The following is a 20,777-nucleotide window of genomic DNA, read 5'->3' as shown; positions in this document are numbered from 1 at the left end:
CTGGAGTTATCACAGAGAAAGGAGCCTCCCTTGAGAAAATACCTCCTTGAGATCCAGCTGTAAGGCATTTATTTTCTCAACTAGTGATCAAGGGGGGTAGGGACCATTGTAGGTGGTGCCATCCCTGGGCTGGTAGACCTGGGTTCTATAAGAAAGCAGGCTGAGCAAGCCAGGGGAAGCAAGCCAGTAAGTGACATCCCTCCATGGCCTCTGCATCAGCTCCTGCTTCCTGACCTGCTTGAGTTCCAGTCCTGACTTCCTTTGGTGATGAACAGCGATGTGGAAGTGTAAACTGTTGAGTGTGTGGGGGCTGTGGAATGAACATGGACCCTAAAGTACACATCCTACCAGTGAGCTACTCATCAAGCCCTTTTCTGTTATTTTAAACCAAATGCCTAAGAACACCTCAAATAAAACTTTTAAACTAAGGCCATGCAATGACAAAAGTAATCTGGCCCCTGCCTTTTGTCGAGGATAGTTCTGTGATGCTTACATCAGAACACTGTCATCTACAGAATTTACACTCAAGACCCACACAATTAAATTTTTTTTAAAAAATCACCAAAAATGTCTTATAATATTTTAAGTTGTGTTGGGCCACTTTCAACAACTGCCCTTACTGCCCATGCATTTGGTTTTTTTAATTTTTTTGATGCTCACAGAAACACACAGGGAAGCCACCCACTCAACAGATTTCCCTCCTAGCCGCTCAATCCAGCTGCAGAAAGATGGAGGAGGAAAATCCACAGGACAAGGTTGCCTATTGTCAAAAACACAGAAAAGCCACTGAACAGCAGGACAGGGCCAAGTCTCACCCAGCTGCAATGAAAGCCCCAAGAACAATGGCCAACACGCTGAGAATGATGTTCAGTGAATATTGTTTCCTGCAGTCAAGAGAAAAGAAAGGGAATGGGAAGAAAATAAAGAGAAAAATATTATTATGTTAGTAAAAAAAAAAAAAAAAAAAAAAAACCCTGAAAATAGACATTAGTGGCTCTGTAGCTAAAACCTGACATCTAACACGTTCACGTAGAGAAGGCTCTGGAAATGTAAAATCAGGCCAAACTTACTTACTTCTTAAGCTATTTCATTTAATCTAATTATAAAGTGATTTTTCTGTCCCCCCTGGAAAGATGCTAGGACAAAAAGAAGAGGATCCAATGCACAATCTAAGGCTTAAAACGCTGTACCTTTAACCAAAAATATTTACGGCAAAATCAAAGTTTGCATATCCAGGGGCCAGCCTGAGTATCCTCATAAGACAAATCTATATCAACATTTATGAGGTTTAATTTATTCTGACATCTTGCCATGGTACATCAGAACTGTGGCCCCTGCTCTTCTGTCTGCTTCCCTGTCTGTGGGCAGCTCTTTGTCACTATTCCATCCAAGTTATAATCTCCCACCACACCATTTGTCGGTTGTAAAATAAACATTTAAGTGACCCCCTTTTTTTTTTTTTTTTTTTTTTTTTTTGATGAACAAAGAATTTTTCATTAGTGGCTGCAAGTAGCGACTCAAATCAATTACTCAGAAAGAAGACCCCATGGTGAGACTCTGTGGGATAAAAAAAAATAACACAGAGAGACTGGGGAAATGGCTCAATAGATAAAGTCTTGTTCAGCAAGCATCAAGCGTGAGGACCTGAGGTCAGATCCCCAAAATTCAAGTGAAAATATAGGCCACGGCAGAAGATGGCAGCAGACACAGGCAGATCCAGGGGCTTGCCTGCCAGCCAGTCTAGCCAATCAGTGAGCTCAGGTTCAGTAAGAGGTCGTGTCTCAAACAACAGTGGAGAGCAATGGAGAAAAATATAGGCTATCAACAAGTCTTCTACATGCACATACATAGTCTCACAGACCCACATGTAGCATATATGAATATACTCTCCACTCCTACAAACAGTACTTGGAAAACATTGAAGAAATGAGAAAAAAAAAAAAAAAAAAAACCTTACCCAAGTATGATGGCCTCCAGGAGTAAAGTGAGTGGAATTGTAAATTTCCTGAGCACGGTGAACATTGGCAAGCTGTCAGAAAAGATTCAACCCTAACATCAGATACACAGTGTCAGTTGCTGCTTTTGTTCTTAAACACGGTAAACATAATTAAGGTCGTTATCCAAATTAAATATAATGAGTTAACATTCATTGTAATATTTCATTGTAATATTTCTTAATATAACAAATCATATTAAGTCATAAAATAGGGATCGATTTTTTTTTTTTTTTTTTTTTTTTTTACAGACTGATTGTGGTGGCTTGCATAGGTATGGCCCTCCCATTGATTCATTCATGTGTTTGAATTCCTGGCACTACTAGGAGATGGGGCCTGGCTGGAGTAGGTGTGGCCTTGCTAGAGGAAGTGTGTCACCGTGGGGACGGGCTTTGAGATCTTATGTGCTCAAGCTATACCCAGTGAAGCTCATAGTTGCTTCTGTTGCTGATGGATAAAGAAATAGAACGCTCAGCTCCTTCACCAGCACCATATCTTCCTGCACACTGCCATGATTTCTACCACAAGGATAATGGACTGAAACTTTGAACTGTAAGCCAGCCCCAATTAAATATTCTCCTTTGTAAGAGTTGCCGTGGTCTTGGTATCTCTTCACAGCAATGGAAACCTTAACTAAGCCACTGATTCAACGCAAAAATCTGTCAGATCTCACCTGGCTTTCTCTTCACAGACACTGACAAATTGACTCCAAAAATTAATAAGAGAAATTCAAGAGACCAAGAAAGCCAAAACCATGTTTAAGAATTAACCTAGTCAAGAGCCTGAAAAGAAGGTTCAGTGGTTAGGAGCACTTGCTGCGCTTCCAGAGGACCTGATTTCATCTTCCAACGTGCACAGGGAACTGACTCCAGCTCCCGGCATGGAAACTCAATCACCGGTAACTCCAGCTCCAGGGATCTGATATCTTTTTCTGCCCTTCTTGGGTACTTGTACTCACAGGCACATACGTGCACATATATGCATAACTAAAAAGAAAATAAACCATTTCAAATATATTTTTAAAAAAAATAATGAAGTTAGGCTACTGGGAAGGCAGTTTAGCTAACAAAGCTGGTAAAAAGTTGCTAAGCCCAGTTACTGAGCTTAATCCCATGACACGCTTGGTGAAATTAGAAAACTGATTCTGGGTGGTTTAAAAAAAAAAAAGATTTATTTATTTTATGTATGTGACTACTCTATCTGCAGGTACACCTGCATGCCAGAAGAGGGCATCAGATCCTAGTATAGATGGTTGTGAGCTACCATATGGTTGCTGGGAATGGTACTCAGGACCTAAGGAAGAGCAAACAGTGCTCTTAACCTCTGAGCCATCTCTCCAGACCAAAGGACTCACACACAAGCACACATGCAGACAGATGCACTCACACACAGAGAGAGATTTTTTCTTCAAAAAGTCAGTACACTTCAAATTCACTACAAAGCTACAGAAACTCAAGACTATTACAGATTTAATAATAGACATATAATTAATGGAATAGAACCGAAGGACAAAAAAAACAAAGGCTTAAAATTACGGTTTTTCTTTTATCTTGTTTCCTTTCATTTTATGTGCTGAATACCTCTCGATACAATCTATTTCTGGAACATCGTTCTCCCAAGTGGGAACTTTGGATGTGCTCAACAGTAACTCCCTATCCTGTAACACCTAGCTATGTGTTCTTCAACCTGTGCTCCACGCTTGCAAACCTGCCTTGACACAGGAAACAGGCAAATGCAGCCCAGGCTGGCACAGAACTTGTGGTCCTCCCCACTCAGTCTCCCAAATAGTAAAATGAAAGACATGCACTGCCTGTCTTAGTCAGGGTTTCTATTCCTGCACAAAACATCATGACCAAGAGGCAAGTCAGGGAAGGAAAGGGTTTATTCAACTTACACTTCCACATCTATGTTTATCTCTAAAAGAAGTCAGGACAGGAACTCACACAGGGTAGGAAACAGGAGCTGATGCAGAGGCCATGGAGGAATGCTGCTTACTGGTTTTACTTCCCCTGGCTACTCAGCTTGCTTTCTTATAAATCCCAACACTACCAGCCAAGGGATGGCACCACCTACAATGGGCTGGGCCTTCCCCACCCTTAATCACTAATTGAGAAGATGCCTTACAGCTGGATCTCACGGAGGCATTTCCTCCAGGGAGGCTCTTTTCTCTGGGATGACTCCAACTTGTGTCAAGCTAATACACAAAACCAGCCAGTATACCACCTCTCCCAGATTGATGATTGATTGATTGATCAGTAGATTGATTTTTACCAAGGGTTGTGAGAGAGCACAATGGAAGAAAGAAATATCTTTCCAGCGGATGGTGCCAGGACATCTACAAGTCTCATGAATAGAATGAAACTGAATTCCTACATAAATCACACACACGCACAGGCACGTACAGACATACAGATCACCAACCACATGTATGTGTGTGAGTATGTATGTCATCATATGCATATTCACATGTGATCTGATAGCAAGGATCAAACTACAGAAACTGAAATTGTATGAGAAAGAATACTCATGATGCTGGATCAAATAACATCTTAGATACAATGCTAACAGCACAGTCGGATAAAGAACAGATGAGCTAGGGGTGTAGCTCAGTGGTAGGGCACTTCCATAGCCTACAGCAGGCTATGAGATCAATGTCTAGAACTGCAAAAATAAGCAATACCTAAGTCAGAAATAACTAAATCTTGGAACTTTGATGTTTTGGACTGATAAATGATGAACAGGATACACATGTAAAAGGGAGTATTACTCGGCCTTTAAAAGAAAGTCAGATACATTCCACAGCACGGGTGAACTCTGAAAACATCATAATATAGGGATACTCCAGATCCCTCCCAACTGAAAAAAGAAAGAGAATAAAGAAATAAGAACAACTGTATGAGTGAACTAGGGAAGACAAAGCTACATAAAATAAGAGATCATCAGTAGCTGGGGGCTAAGGAGATGGCTCAGTGGGTAAGGACACTTGCTATGTTAACATGAGGCCCTGAATTCAAAGCCCTAGCACCTATATATAAAGTTAGGCGTGGCTGACAGCTTTATGTGCCTAGAAGCTCACTAGCCAATCAGCCTCACCAACAAGGTCAGCTCCCAATTTGGTGAGAGACCCTGTCTCAAGGGAATAAGAGAGAGAGTTACAGAGGAACTCTAACACCCACTCTGGCTTTCTCATGGGCAACACACCACATGCAAAGTCACATGCATGCAACACACTGGGAGTAGCAGAGAGAGAAAAAGAAGAGTGAAGGATGGAAAGAGGAAAGGAGAGGGGGAGAAGGGAGAGAGAGAGAGGGAGGAAAGGAGTGTGAGGGAGGGGAAGAGGAAAAGGGGGAGAAAGAAGAGAGGGAGGGGAGAGAGAGAGGGAGGGGAGAGGGAGAGAGGGAGAGGAGAGGGAGAAAGGGAGGGGAAGGGAATAGAGGGAGGAGGAAGGGAGAGAGGAAGGGGAAGGGAGAGAGGGAGGGGAAGGGAAGAGGAGAAGGAGACTGAGAAATTGCTATTGCCAGTAAACTAAAGGGATTACTGTTCAAAGGATGCAGAGTCTCTGTTTCAGATAAAAACATTTCTGAAACATGGATTTGTGATGGCTACACTGTATGTGTGTATACTCCTCTGGAGATGAATTCTCCATCTGGCCTTGAATTCTCAGCAACCCTCCTGCTTCAGACTCCCAAATGCTAGGATTGCACACGGGTGTGAATGTTCTTAATGTGACTGAATGGTACATTTAAAACAGATACAGTGGTCAATTTTATATTATACATACTTTCCTTAAATTTGTGAGACTTTAAAAATGTGTTACTTCAAAGTACATTGTTAAGAAAATTAAAAAAACACAGCTAGAAGACGGCTCAGAAGGTGGAGTACCTGTCACAAAATCCTGAGATACTAGGTTTGGTTCTTTACCCCCAAATTAAGAGCCAGGGATTGGCATCTGTGGACACAACATTGAGGACCAGCTGGTCTAGACAATCAGTGATCTGTGGGCTTAGAGAAAGACCCTACCTCCAAAAGTAAGATGGAGGATGGAAGAGCTGACCACATCACATACATAATCAGGAGACAGGGTAATAGACGCTGATGCTCAGATCAGCTTCCCATTCACGGTCCAGGATCCCACAGGGAATGTTCTCACCCACAGTAACATGAGTCTTCCCACATCAACTAACATAATCAAGGTAATTCCCCAGACATTCTTGGAGGGTAATCTTAACCTACACAATCCCTCGTGGTGTGCCTGAAGTTCGTCTCTTCAGTTATTCAGTTGACAACTGGCACTATTCATGACACCCAAGATACACATATACACATGCACACACGCATTCACACACAATTATCTGTCAGCTTTTGCACAAGTCTCACTTTCTTATCTTTATGTTTCAGACCACACTTTCTAGTTAGTAGTTTTGAAAGATAGTGCATTTTTTTTTTATTTTAATTTTCACAGTAGCCTTTAATAAAATTACAACAGCCCAAGCGGTGAAATCAGAAACACTATAGGATTTTTTTGTAGTCCAAACCTACAACTATTGTCTGTTAGTCATTTTTTTCCTTTGACAAATATGATCTATACCAAGTCTGACAGAATATTCCGGCTTCTATAAAGCCAAAGTTACCGTGATCATATTGGTATGAACAAACTCATCTAGATAATCAACCTCTACCTAACAGATATGAACCTCATATTCTATGTGAAGACACAAATATCAAACAAAATAAGCTTTTGTTTATTTTTGGGTTTTTTTTTCCCTTTTGTCTTGTTTTTTGGGAGAGGGTCTTACTATGTAACTCTGGCTTCCCTGGAACTCACTATGTAAACCAGGCCGGCCTCAAATTCAGAGATCCATCTGCCTTTGCCTCCCAAGGGCTGAGATTAAAGGTATGTATGTACTATCACACTGGGCAACATATAAGCTTTTAAACATTCCTTAAAACATTTTAAATTAAACTCAAAACTATACTTTTTCCAAGTGTTAAGCATCATTGCTTCCCACAGGACACCTGTGATGGCCAAGCTGGCTGTCAAAACCTGGGAAGAGGGAACTTTAAGTGAGAAGTCACCTCCATCACAATGACCTGAGGGCATGTCTGCGCAGCGTTTTCTCGATTGACAATTGGAGTGGGACCCAGGCCAGTGTGGTCAGTGTTATCCCCAGGAAGAAAAGTAGCTGGTCAAGCCAGAGGAAGCATGCCAGTAAGCAGCATTACCAGAAAAACTGGCTCCTCTTCAGTCCCTGCCCTGCCTTTCCTCAAGAAATGGTAGCCTGAAAGCTAAAATATAAACCCCTTCCTGCCCAAGATGTTTTGGGCCATAGTGTTTATCACAGCAACAGGAAGCAAACTAGGACAACACCCGAGCAAAACCTTGGAAAACCAAACTTGGGTGTTTGAACCACAGGTGGTGGTCAACCTTGAACTGTACCTTAATTTACTTGTGCTTGATAAGCCACTTATGTGGTTTCCAACGTAGAGAAGAGGCAGAGGGAAGAGCTTCAATAAAAGGAAACAGATGCAGTTAGAACTTCGTTCCCATGTTCTCCCTGTCTATGTATGCTGAGTGTGTACGGTATGTGAGTGTGTTCTGAGACAGCAAGAGACGGATGGGTGACCGTCTCTCACCTGTACAAACAAGCCCCCTAACCAATACAGTTTTCCTCATGTCCCCACAGGAGAGCTGTAAGCCAGCACTGCTTGACCAAGCCTTGCCAAGACCCTTTGATCACCATGAGTGACTATAAAAAGGTTACTTTTTTGAGCCACTACATTATACTGCAAAAAGTAAGTGGAACACACCCCAAAGCCCACAGAACCCTGCTTCATGATGAAATACCTAAATCCTGACATTGAGACCAAAGATGTCTTGCCTACTGACAACACAGCCCACAGCAAAGAAGGTAAAAGTCAGGAAAGTTAGGTTGTTGGGAAGCAATTTTGGTTGGATAACTTGAACCTACGTTAAAACAAAAAAACAAACCCAGGTTAATAAAGTATTGTTGATGCTCCTTACTTTAAATCCACACTGTTGAACTTATGTTCCCAAAGAAGGGAGTGGAGACAGGAAGAAGGTAGAAGAGAAAGACAGAAGAAGTTGACCCTGTGATGAAGATTCTAGAAGGCCAAATAGGGAAACTTCAAGATTACAGAGAATTAAAACATTGCAGACAAAATAAATTATCTTGGGCTATTTTTAGTCCCTTTGAAAGCCATCCACTCCCAGCCTTATATCTGACCTAGCATCCTAAGATTATCAACTATAAATATATGAAGAAGCCATTCAAGGGCCTCACCCTTAGGAAATATCAACTAAACCTCTTTTTTTAAAGATTTATTTATTATATATAAGTACACTGTAGCTGCCTTCAGACACAACAGAGCCACCATGTGGTTGCTGGGATTTGAACTCAGGACCCCTGGAAGAGCAGTCGGTGCTCTTAACTGCTGAGCCATCTCTCCAGCCCTCAATTAATTAAACCTCTTAATCCAAAAACTACCATCAGCTATTTCATATCACCTGTCAAAGAATTACTCTAGGAATTTAATGTCTGCCTCATTCCTGGTTCCCTGCAACTATCTGATAAAAAATGTTTCAACTCCATATTCCCAGAAGGAAGTCAGATCTTTTAATTTTGGGTCTATGTATATTTCTACATGTGTCCAATATATCAATATTCTATTCTTTACTGATAGATTCTATCAGTTTAAAATAAAATGAAATCTGAAAGCATAAACAGTAAGCTAGGAACCAGGGCAAATCTGACCTGTGCCTTGTTTATATATAAAGTTTTATTGTAACATAACTGACCCGTTTATATATTATCACGCAGGGCTGCTTTTATGGGACAGTAACAGAGAGAGTCTGCCCCTTAGCAAACCCTGGCTCTGAAAACTCAAGGAGTATTTGGGTGTGAAACACATGTATTCACTTTCCCCGTCTTCTACTTCAGTGCAGGTATGCTGAGGTAGAGCTTACACGGGTGAAGGTATCCAAACTCAGGTCTCACACTTGCACGCTGACTGGCCTCCGAACCCAGCCCGGGCATTTTTTTTTTTTTTTTTATCTTCACTGCATTCTATAAGTAGATATCTATTTATAAAATATTTATTAAGAACTTTCTCTTCCAGCACTTAAGAGGCTGAAGGAGAAGGATTCTTAATTCAAAGCCAACCTAAGATACATAATGAGGGCCAACCTCAAAGAAGGAAAAAAAAAAAACAAACCAGCTTTCTACTGAGCGTAAGCAGGAAGTGTAATCCATAGTGCATGGAACAGGCCCCTGCTTTGCTTACAGGGCAGTTTTTAAATCCTGTTCGGCTTTTGTTTTTAATGTCTTTGTTTGCTTACTTTTTTGTTTGTTGTGTTTGTTAGTGTTCCAATACATACCTTTCCAGGAATTTTCTTGTCAAAATCAGGGAAGTGGATTATTTTATTCAGCTTGGACACATACAGTATCATTACGGTGGTGGCCATCTAAAAGGAGAAAAAAAAATACTTAGTGAAAAATATCCTCTGGGAAGACAGTACAAGGTACCTTGACAGACCCAGGAGCAAATGTTTATCAAAAGCTAATCTAAAAACTCCACTTTCCTGGCTGGATGGCTCCCCTCAGAAGTACAGGGGAGATGTATAGTCAATTACCTCAGGGGTTCTAGAAATGCCTCAGAGAGTAGCCACACTTCCCACAAACTGAGTGTGGTCTGTTAGCTTCTCCTTTTAAAGGCCAGGGAAGGAGGTAACAAGTTTCACTAGGCAGGAATGGTGATGCACGCTTTTAACCCCAGGAGAGGCAGGTGGATCTCAGTGAGTTTGAGGCTAGTTTGGTCTGCATAGTGAGTTCCAGGACAACAAGGGGCCGCAGAGAACGACCTTGTCTCAAAGGGGGTGGGAAGGTACAGACTCCACACATAAGCACTTATTTAAAGATGTGAAAACAGGCAGGGACTTTTTGAAAGATGTAAGGGAGAGGGAGAGTTGGAGGTGAGATGATCAAAGTATATTATACACACTAAAAACAAGATTCATTGCTTTATACAACTAAACACAGGCCCTGAGGAAAGTCAAAGGGCATTGTTGTGAGAAGAACGGCATTAAGATTTTTCTTCTCGGGGCCTGGAGATGGTTCGGCAGCTGGGAGCACCTGCAGCTTTTCTGAAGGGCCTGAGTTTAGAGATCACTTCTGGTGATCTAAAACTCCCTGGGACTGTAGCTCCAGGAAATCCTATGACTTCTGGCTTTTGGGTGTTGTGCCAGGGAAATGTTAGTGATGCCCAAGAAACCAGACAGGAGCCAATCTGAGGCAACTCACACCAGGGTCTTTATTCCATTTGAGCTAGCTTGCCCCCCTCCTGGTGGGGGAGCCCCAAATGTCTACGGGGCAAGGCTTTATAGTAAGCAGAAAGCAAGGAGTATATGTGCAAGCATCTCATTGGAAAGCTACTGTGGCTGGTTCTGGGAGTCATATCTTAGCTTAATTTCTGTTTCCCTCTGCATTGGTGGTTGTTAGCCAGGGAGGGGGCTTGTAGCCTAGGGGTGCAGGTTTGTTGGGGGAATAACCTGGAGACACTGGTCTTGTTGAGGGTGTAACCTGGAAATGCTGGTCTTGTTGGGGATTAGCCTAAAGACTGTGGCTAGGCTTGGGTTTTGTTGGGGTGCAACCTGGAAACTAATGCTAGGTACCAGCCTCTTAGTTTACCTGAGTTTAAACTTAGGTCAGGTTCTCTAAAATGAAGTTTAGACTTAAAAGATTTGGCATCTCACGGGTACTTGCATTCACACCTATATATATAAACACACACGAACATGTGTGATTAAAAATAAAATAAGTCACAGCCAAGCGTTGTGACGTACACCTTTAATCACAGCACTCTGGAGGCAGAGGCAAGCTGATCTCTGAGAGTTCGAGAACAGCCAGGTCTGTACAGTGCAGTCCAGACCAACCAGAGTTTCAGTGTAAGGCCTTGTCTTGAAAAACAAAAATAAATAAAGATTAAAAATAACTCTTTAAAAAGATTTTTTTTTCTTTTTAATTTAGTCAGCACAACCAAATTGTTTCATTTACAGCCGATCAGTTCTGAGCCCGAGAGCTGGCTCGGCAGTTAAGAGCATGCCGACGAGAACCCAAATTTGGTTCATCACCCATGTTGTGTGGCTACAAACTACCTGTAGCCAGTTACAAGAAATCCAAATCCCTCTCCTGGACTCCAGGGCAACTGTGCTCACATGAACACACACACACAGACACACACACAATAATGACAATAAGTCTCAACAATCTTATAATTCTGGAACATAATAGATATGTTATAAACAACCAGTCTTATTATTTTTAAAATAAAGTCTTCATCTCCTGTGCAGATTTTAGAACTTACTCAGTTACCCTCATCGGAGAATGCCCAAGTTTAAGGACCGCTTCAGTGCAGTTACCTGAAACTTTGGTTCTCATTTACCTGAGGGGCACTGGTGTTCCACGGCGTGCCTGTGTAGGTCCAGACAACGTGTGCCAACCACAGCCTTCAACAAAAGCACTTAAAATAGCTCGCATACCAAGGGCTAGTTAACCTCAGTATTTTTCAACTCACCTGTCCAATTCCAAGAACAATTGGCGAGGGAAAACTGCAAGAAATACAGAACAAATCGGTTTAGCAACACAGAAACGCCTGAGGAAAGGAAGAACTGCGAGGAGACATCAGACAACAGAAACTTCACTTTTTTCTTTTATCCATTTCTTTTTCATTAAAAAAAAAAAAAAAAAAACTGGCGGTTGCTAAACTTGACGGTTTCCCTTTGTTCTGTGAAGGTAAAGTATAAGAAAAAGCAGAGCGATACAATAAGGCTAATAAAAATAAAAAATGTAAGATACCATATACAGGAAGACCTCTTGCCATAGTTTGAATAAGGGAGCCCCCCCAAAAAAACTAATTTATCTGAATGCTCAGCCACCGGGGGATGATACTAATTAAAGAAATTAGAAGTATTAAGGGCCTTGATGGAAGAAATGTGTCACTCTGAGGTTTCGAAAGCCTACACCAGGCCTTGTCTCTGTCTCTCTCTCTGACTATGAATCGGGATGTAGAACTCTCTGCTAGTTTTCAAACAGCATATCTGACTGAATGCCACATGTTTCCCACTATGGTGATAATGGATTAAACCTCTGAAACTGTAAGCCAGCCCCAATTACTGCCGTGGTCATGGTGCCTCTTCACAGCAATGGAACACAAAGACACCTCTACAGAGAAAATTGTAAACTGAAGCTAAAAATTAAAGAAGAATAAAGTCTATTGATGTAGGCAGACCCGTTGCTTCAGCTAACTGCAAGATCAGGCAGAAGGATTCCAACTTGAAGGCTGAGCCCTTTCTGCTCTTCCAAGGGATCCGAGTTCAGTTCCCAGGACCCAAATAGGGCAAGCATCCCTCCATCCAAATCTGAAGCTATTCTAATAATTACGCTCATTTAAAAATGGTTTCTGTCCAAGGTTTCTCTTGTGTTTGCCATTCTTCTCAGTAATAGTGACAGAATGCCTTTCCAAGGAGACAAAAACGATAAGATGCTCCCAGCTGCCTGTCTACAGATCATTCTTTGTTCATTGGGGTGGGGGTGGGGGTGGGGTTGTTTCAGAGGAGTGCTTGTTTGTTGCTGAAACAGCTTCCCTGTGTAGTCCCAAGCTACCCTTGAGAAAGTATTGAGAACAAAAGGTAGGTGTCACCAAAACCCCCATTCACCAGTTTGTGAACTGAGTTCTGTGGGAGCAAAGGTAAGGAAGCATGACTGAGCTGGGTGAGGTGCGGGCTGTGCAAACATGAAGACCTGAGTTTGAATTGGCAGCACCCTAAAAAATCAGGCATGCAGGCACACACACACACACACACACACACACACCACATATGCCTCTGGTGAATAACAAAGCAAATATGCAATAGCAAGTTCTGAGCAAATATTTGTCAAACTGAATAAAACTGGGGTGGGTGTTTTTTTTTTGTTTGTTTTTATTTTTAATTCAGAGTTCTCTGAGTGTAGCTCTACCTGTCCTGAAGCTCAATCTGTAGACCCGGCTGGCCTTGAACTCAGATCCACCAAATCTGTCTAAGTGCTGGGATTAAAGGCTTGAGTCACTGTGTTTGGCACTTATTTATTTATTTATGTATTTATTTATTTATAAGACAAGGGCACCCTAAATAGCTCATGTGGCCCTCAAACTTAGCAATCTTCCTGCCTTACCTCTTGAGCACTGATCTTACAGGTGTGCCCAACTTTTATATTCTATACTTTTAAAATTAAATGTCATTAGTAAACATTCATGCTATAGAGACAGATATTCATGGGCAGTCTGCCTGTACTGCCCTTACGGTAACAACTGTGACCACTTAACCACAGACTCCCAGAACACACATTTCAAGGTGCTCCTAACCCTGCTTTTCTTCCAGTCCCAGAAAGTTTCTAAGGTTACATGCTTACAGGATCTCTCTCCTGCCAGGTAAATATAGCATTACAATTGTCCTGGCCTCTCCAGGTGCTAAGTCGCAGCTGCTTGCTATAAACCCTTCATGGCTTCAAAACTAATACCACCTGGGAAACTCCTACACATTACCAAGTTCAATACTTACAGCCTGCCCACCTACCCTGAAATACAGCTTCTATGTGCTGGCCCTGAGGAAACACTTCTTAATCATAGCCCCAACTGACCAGCACTGATTGACCCAGCAAAGCAAAGGCTTTGCTCTAGGGGTTGTTGTTTCTTGTTATCCAAAGCTGACTCTTCAGTTCTAGCTGACCAAGAAGAAAACAAGATTCCTAATTTAAAAAAAAAAATGTAAAGTCATATAAATGGCCCCGATAGAATCTTTGCTACTCCCTGAAACTCCACAAAGACTCCCATGGCCTGCATGATTCTCAACATTTGTAGCTTCCACAGAACAGCCCGCTGAGTTGTGATCACTCGATGGCTCTTCCAACCCGAAGTTCAAATGTCACCACCATCCTCCCCCAAACACATGGTCAGACTTGGTCAGGCCTATGACCCAATACCAATTCCTGTCTTAGTTAAGATTTCCAGGGCTGTGATAAACCATCATGGCCCTGGGGAAGAAAGGGTTTATTTCACTTATCCTTCCAGGTAACAGCCTGTCACAGAGAGAAATCAAGGCAGGGAGTGAAGCAGAAGCCATGGAGGATGTCGCTTACTGGCTTGCTTTGCCTGTTTTGTTGTAGACCCTAGGTCCACCTGCCCGAGAGTGAGTGGTACCTTCCACAATGTGCTGGTCCTCTCATCGGTCACTAATCAAGGCAATACCACAGGCTTCCTAGAGGCCAATCTCACGGAAGCACCACCTCAACCTCAGTTTCCCTTCTCAGATGGCTCTCCTAACTTGTGTCAAGTTGACAATAGCGTGAACTTGTTAAAGAAAAAGCTAAGACTACACACAGGGCTTGTACCCCAACCAGAAATAATTCAAAAACGGAGCAGAAGAAGCCCCCTGAGCTTCACCCATGCCTACAATCTTGTCAGAGAACTGTCAAAAAAACGTCTTCCTTCCGGCCTCTAGCACACGCTCTTGCTCAAACAGCTATTGCTGGGGTCAAGTTACTATGGCTTGTTGTAACAAAATCACCCCAACCTTCTTCTCAACAATGTGCGCCTGAAGAATCTTGAAATGAGAGAGCAAGTGTTATTTCAACAGAGCCGGGATGTATAGCATTACACTACAGAAATGGAGGGAGGGTAGAAAATTGTATTTATAAGGAGTATAAAGCCCTTTAGTTTTCCTGAAGTAAAGACTTCACTCATAATTATCTTCCTCCTCTCTCCCCTGAGTGCTAGGCAGATACGAAACTCCAGATTTATATGCTAGGTCCACTTTACCACTGGACTATATACTCCCCGAGTCTGGAGCTCAAAGCTTTAAAGATGAGAAGGCCGGTGTATTGGACACCCATTGCCTTCAGAGCAGTGACCACTGTTCACTGGCCTCCTACTGAAACAAAAAGAACGTATTCCTCAGAGGCATTCATGCTGCAGCCAGTCAGCAGCCTACAAGCTTTAGTGCTTTTGGCTAACAGAACCAAAGCTGCTGCCGAACAGGCCCATGACACCCTTATGCTTTTAACTGTAGATTCCGATTTTCATTTGAAAGATTTATTTTATTGTATGTGTTTAGGTGTTTGCCTGTGTATATGTATGTGTACTGTGTGCACGCCTGGTACCTAAGAAGTCCAGAGGAGAGCACCGGCTTCCCTAGAACTGGAGTTATGGATGGTTGTGAGCCAACTTAGGGTGCTGGGAACCAAACCAAAACCTTGCAAGAGCAGTCAGTGCTCTTAACTGCAGAGCCATTTCTCCAGCCCCTTCTCATTTTCTTCATTTTACTTCAAAACAAGATCTCTTACAGCTTAAGAGGGCCTCGAACTTGATAGGTCTTGCTGCTTCCCCTCCCAAATGACGGGTGTCCAACTATGGTATATCACTAGGGATTGAGTCCAGTTTTTGGCAGGCCAGGCAAGCATCACCCACAGCCTCACCCCTACCCTGACGTTTTCTTTTTCCTTTATGACTTCATACTGTATGTATTAACTGGCTTACGTATATATTCATTTTAACATAACATACTGTTTGTGGGTTTTTTTTTCATAAATACTTGTTTTTATTCATATGATGGTGAGAGGGTGTTAGATTTTCTGGAGATGAAGTTATAGGTAGATATGAGCTAACTCATGTGAGTACCATGCTGGGAAGATGGTTTGGTGGGTAAAGGAGCCTGCTGCCAGGCCCAGCAAACTGAATTCCATCTCTGGGACCCACACGGCGGAAGGAGAAAACTATCTCACACACACACACACACACACACACACACACACACACACTCAATGGTACTAGTTTATTGCTGGTACACTAGGATATGAGATTAAGGTTTTTAACCTGTTCCACTCACTTCAGTTACCTGTGTCTGAGGGCATGGCTGTCACTTCCGGGGCACACACTGAATGAACGAAGGCTCTGTCCACACCCTCCTGTATAGTTCTTCTGGGGTCTCCTTGGTACTTGGTCACTCCCTTCTGGCATCTAGCCATGTCAACTTTCTCTCTGCTCTTCCAGGAAACCAAGTTCTTGCTGCCCTCTTCTGCCTGGTGTTCTGGCACCAACCTCTCACCCTCTTCTCTCAGGTCACATCTGAAATGCTTTATCAGTTCTTTTTTTTTTTTTTTTTTAAATTAAACAACTTTATTTTTAAGAACAGAGATAAAAGTACAGGTTTTAAAAGCATTTCTTCATAAAATTATATGAATATATTTTTTGTCAGTACTTGATTTTTTTCTTAAAGTTTCGATAGTTTATCAGTTTAAAGATTTATCAGTTCTTGAACCTGTTTGTTTATTCACTACTGTTGAAGCGGAACAACTTTCATCGAAGATGTTCCACATGGTCCCATACCATTTTTCCAGCACCCACTATGGGCTCAGCATAGTAGGTACTCAATAGTATCTGTCGGACTTACAACTGTGGACCCGAAATGGGTCTGAGTTTTCTCAAATAGACAAAAGGCAGACCCGTGGAGTTGACAAAAAGCCCTGGGTTGTGGCAGCTCAGGCAAGGCCTGAGGTCAATACCAAGCTTGTAGTCTCTGCATCTAAGGAAAGTGCTAAGTATGGACTATTACCAGGAAGCAGAGCCATCACTCCTGGGGCCAGACTTAAACCACAGTTCTCTCCGGAGTCTACCACACAGTAGAATTAAATAGGATCTCATTGACAGATATGTTCAAAGAAGCATACAGCTGCTAGTGCATGCCACTCTGATCCAAAAAAAAAAAAGAAGAAGAAAAGAAAGAAAGAAAGAAAGAAAAAGAAAAGAAAAATAAACAAACAAACCCCTTATCTTGTAAACTTCTATTTGTTCTGGTTCTCTAGAAATATGATGGTTATTTGAGAATTGATAATTAACCTATATAAACATCACAAGATGTAAATCGGTGGAACATACATTTTTGTTTCTTTCGCTTGGAGCTGGAGATGTAGCTCGGTAAGAGTGGAAAGCCTTGGGTTGCTTCCTGGACACTGTATAAATCAGGTGTGGTGTTACACACGGGAGGCGGGGACAGGAAAACTATTAGGTAGTCCAGAAGTTAGCCTGGGGTGCATGAAACCGTGTCTCAGAAACACCACAAAGATTAAAAGGTAACAATTTGCTCAAGATAATTTATGTTTATAACGTTGCAACCTGTAATAACAGCACGAGGAAGGCTCAGTCATGAGGGTTTGAGTTCAAGGCCAGCGCGAGCTACCCGAAGAATGCCTGGCTCAAAGTCACGGTTTTTTTCTCAGTTGGTGTACTTTTTTAAGGCTCGCAAAGGTGGCTTTTTCCAAGTTCAGCTGGTGTGTGCTGTGCTCTTGATCGCAAGTGGACTTTGTTGGGTGGTGACTTGGTAAAGGCAGAGCACCCTCTGCTCTCCATGCCCCGGCCACCCCCGTATCCCACATAACCAGCCTCACCCGTAGGTGGTCAGCAGCGCCTTGTTGACCAGCACGATGAGGAAGGAGCACGTCCCGTAGAAGAGCGCCGACAGCAGCCTGGCCAGGCGAGAGGGCAGCCGCGCCGCGTCGGGCTCCTCCATCTCTGCCCTCCGCCGCCGGCCCTACCCCAGCCCGCGGTCCCGCCCCCAGCGGCCTGGAAAGAGGGTGCGGCAGGAACAGGAAGAGCCGGGGCGCGAACTCCGATCACGGCCCGCCCCGCACCCCGCGCCTCTAGCACCCCCAGAAAGGTTGACTTCGTTTCCGCTTTTTTTTTGTTTGTTTGTTTAAAAAAGTATAATTTACACTCTACGGGACCCGCCTGTGTAGCGGGTTACAGACGCGTTCTTGACAAATGAATACAATCAAAGCAAACACGCAAATCGGAGCTCGACATCCCCACAAAGGGCAAGAGTTCCGCTGAGCTCTCCGGTCCGGACATCGGGTCAGTGTCAGTTGTGGTGCTGGGCTACACCTCCCTGCATATCGTTTGGTGCTCAGAGTGCCCCTGTCTACCACGGTGGATGACATAAATGGTAATTCCCAATTTACAACTATTTCTAAAAATGCTTCCAGACAGTCTACAAGGCAAGCGCTTGTACAGAACGCTTCTGTTTCTTGTTCATAGATGTCGGAGACTGGCATCCACCATAAATGCCATGTATTCGGCTTCTCTTCCTCTGGACACTTTTGGTAAATTCAGCCCTCCCTCTTGAAAGGCCTACTTCTCCCTAGGACAGCAGGCCCAGGATCCCTGGTTCTTGTGGATAAAAGCTCAGAACTGCCGAATGACTGTAGCATTATTTCCAATGAAGTGTTCCGTATTTTTAATTCTAAATAGTAATTTTTAAAAATCTGAAAAATTCTCCTTTTAGGAATGCTTAAGATGTCCTGTTAAATAAGCTGTATAAAAAGGCTAGGTCTGCCAACTGCTGAATTGGAAGCTGAGCAATTTTGGGAGGAGGCCTAACATTGAAAATTTTGTCCAGATAAGCCCAAATTACCTCAAAGAAAGAAAACAAAGGCACGTAAGATTTTAAAATCTAATTACAGACTGGAGAGATGGAGCAAGAGTTGGGAGCTCAACTTGTTCTTGCTAAAGACCCAGGCTGTTCTAACACACACACCAGGCAGCTCACAACTACCTGTAACCCCAGCTCCATGAAGATCCGATGCCACATGGTGGTTCACAACCATCTGTAATGAGATCGGATGCCCTCTCCTGGTGTGTCTGAAGACAGCGTCAGTATACTTACATATAATAAATAAATAAATCTTAAAAAAGAAATCTGAATTTTACCACTTTGGCTTCCTCCAAAGACCTGTTGTTTCTGGTCACTCTACACGTAAACTTGGCAAAGCAATATTTTTAAATCGTGTTTACAGCCTAGCATTCGTGGAGCCCCTTGGGCACTCAATGATCTTCACATTTGTTCTCATGTCCAGCTGTTCTGCACTTCTGACCAGTCTTAACTTGCATCCCTGAGTTGTCTGCACACACCACCAGTGTCAGGTCCAAAGGGTTCCTCGTTACCTGGTAAAAGAGCAGGCTCACTGACTTGGTTCAAAATTGAGTACAGGCCCAGCCCAACCTGGACTACAGGAAGATTCCTAGCAGTTGGATAAAAGCCAGTAGAAACAAATCATCCAAACCTTAGGGGAATCCGCAGCTTGGTTTAAATAGGAGAGCATGAGTCCCTTGGTCCATCTGTGTCCCTCTTCTGGGTGTTCTTAACCGGATGTGTCGGAGGGGCACAACGAGCTCAATCGATCCATTCCGTACCATTGAGCTTTGCATTGTAGATTAAAAAGAAAAAAGCATCCAGAGTAGAAAGACATCATCAGGGAAGTGGGAGGGGACAGGGGAGATAGAAAATAAACACAGCTAGAAGACAGCAAGAGAACAGAGTTCAAGGTTAAAAAGGGGATGGAGAGCTGGAGGGGACATGGCAGGAAGGACACTAGGGTACAGGCTTTAACAAGTACTTGTGAATAGGGACTGAGGGAGCCTTGATGCCTAAGCAGCCACAATCAATAAAGAGTCTCTTCTGAGGAACGCTGACTTTTATCTAACTGCCAAAATGCTCCTCTAGTCTAGGTTGAGTTGGGCCTAGACTCAATTTTGAACTGAATCAGTGCACCTGCCCTTTTGAGGGAAATTGGGGTACCCTTTGGACCTGACAATTGGGAAAGGGCAACCTTGAAAGATCAACTGAAAATAATTCAGGAGAAAAGAAAACCTAGCGGGCTCTTCGAAGGATGATTCCAAACTCCACACCCTTGAGTAAAATCTCCACTCATTACCCTAATTTAAGACCTGAGATAGGGCTGGCAATGGGTAATATTTAACTACACCAGAACCTCCGAGTTAGCAAAGTAGATAAAAGACACGATACCAAGCTTGAAGCCCCAACTTTTAGCCTTAGAACCTACACGTTGGAAGGAGAGACCAACTCCAAAAGCAATCAATCTTCTGGCCATCTCCAGCCATAGCATCTGTACTCGTGTGTGTGTGCACACACAAGCATCGCATAACAAATGTTTTTCTTTTCTAATTAACTCCAGTAATACAGTTGAATGAAAAAAATAAAACAAAAAGGACACGAGTGCTCTTAGGTATGATGGTTTATTGCAGATAAAAAGAAGATATAGCCAGAGGCAGAGCTATCTGGTAGGATACAGAAAGAACATGACCCCGAACCATGCCCATAAGAGGAGAGGCAGGGAGAGGAAAATGCCAGGAGACCAAGAAGTCAAAATGGCTGTATTATATAGGGAAAAGCAGCTGGGGTAGAAGCAGCCCAGCTTCTGTATGGAGTTTAGGGTAAGGGGCAGGGTATGCCGATCAGGAGGATCCTCCGGACAGTTAGGGGTGCTGGGAGAACCTGGTGGCCAGTCTGTTTTGACGTTAATAGGCAACCCAGTTAGCCATTTGTCCTGGTTTGAGATCTAACCTCAGTATATGCATACTGATATGTATGTATACAGATGCACTCACTCATTCCAGCACAGATGGAGGCAAGAGGTAGACACTGGGATCTTTCCTCAGTCTCTCTCCTTCCCCTAGAGCTCGGCATTTCAAGTAGGCTGGTTTTTACGCCAGAGAACCCACGAGATCCATTTGTTTGTCCCCCAGTACTGGGGTTAGAGGCCTACACCTTGCCCCGCCTTTATGTGGGTACTGGAAATCAAGGCTCAGTGCTCATGGTTATGCAGCAAGCACTGGGATTTTAGCACTGTGATGAATAAAGTAAGGAAATTAACAGCCACA

The 20,777-nt window shown here is 43.0% G+C and overlaps 1 protein-coding gene across 1 annotated transcript in view; it reads right to left on the bottom strand.

Annotated features, from left to right (window-relative positions):
* SLC35D2 (solute carrier family 35 member D2) overlaps positions 1–17,613 on the bottom strand; it is a 29,890-nt gene extending 12,277 nt beyond the window's left edge. The window contains exons 1-6 of the mRNA XM_080917782.1: positions 17,489–17,613; positions 11,586–11,619; positions 9,391–9,477; positions 7,432–7,499; positions 1,958–2,029; positions 816–884 (exon numbers count right to left, since the gene is read on the bottom strand). Coding sequence (XP_080773908.1) covers positions 816–884; positions 1,958–2,029; positions 7,432–7,499; positions 9,391–9,477; positions 11,586–11,619; positions 17,489–17,610 — 452 coding nt within the window. The 5' untranslated portion in view covers positions 17,611–17,613. The remainder of the gene's footprint in view (positions 1–815; positions 885–1,957; positions 2,030–7,431; positions 7,500–9,390; positions 9,478–11,585; positions 11,620–17,488) is intronic.
* Positions 17,614–20,777: the final 3,164 nt, after the last annotated feature.

The sequence above is a fragment of the Micromys minutus genome, assembly GCF_963924665.1.
Source record: "Micromys minutus genome assembly, chromosome: 1".
Taxonomy (NCBI): Eukaryota; Metazoa; Chordata; class Mammalia; order Rodentia; family Muridae; genus Micromys; species Micromys minutus.
The sequence above is the reverse complement of the archived record's forward strand: the minus strand, read 5'-3'. Positions and strand labels throughout refer to the sequence as shown.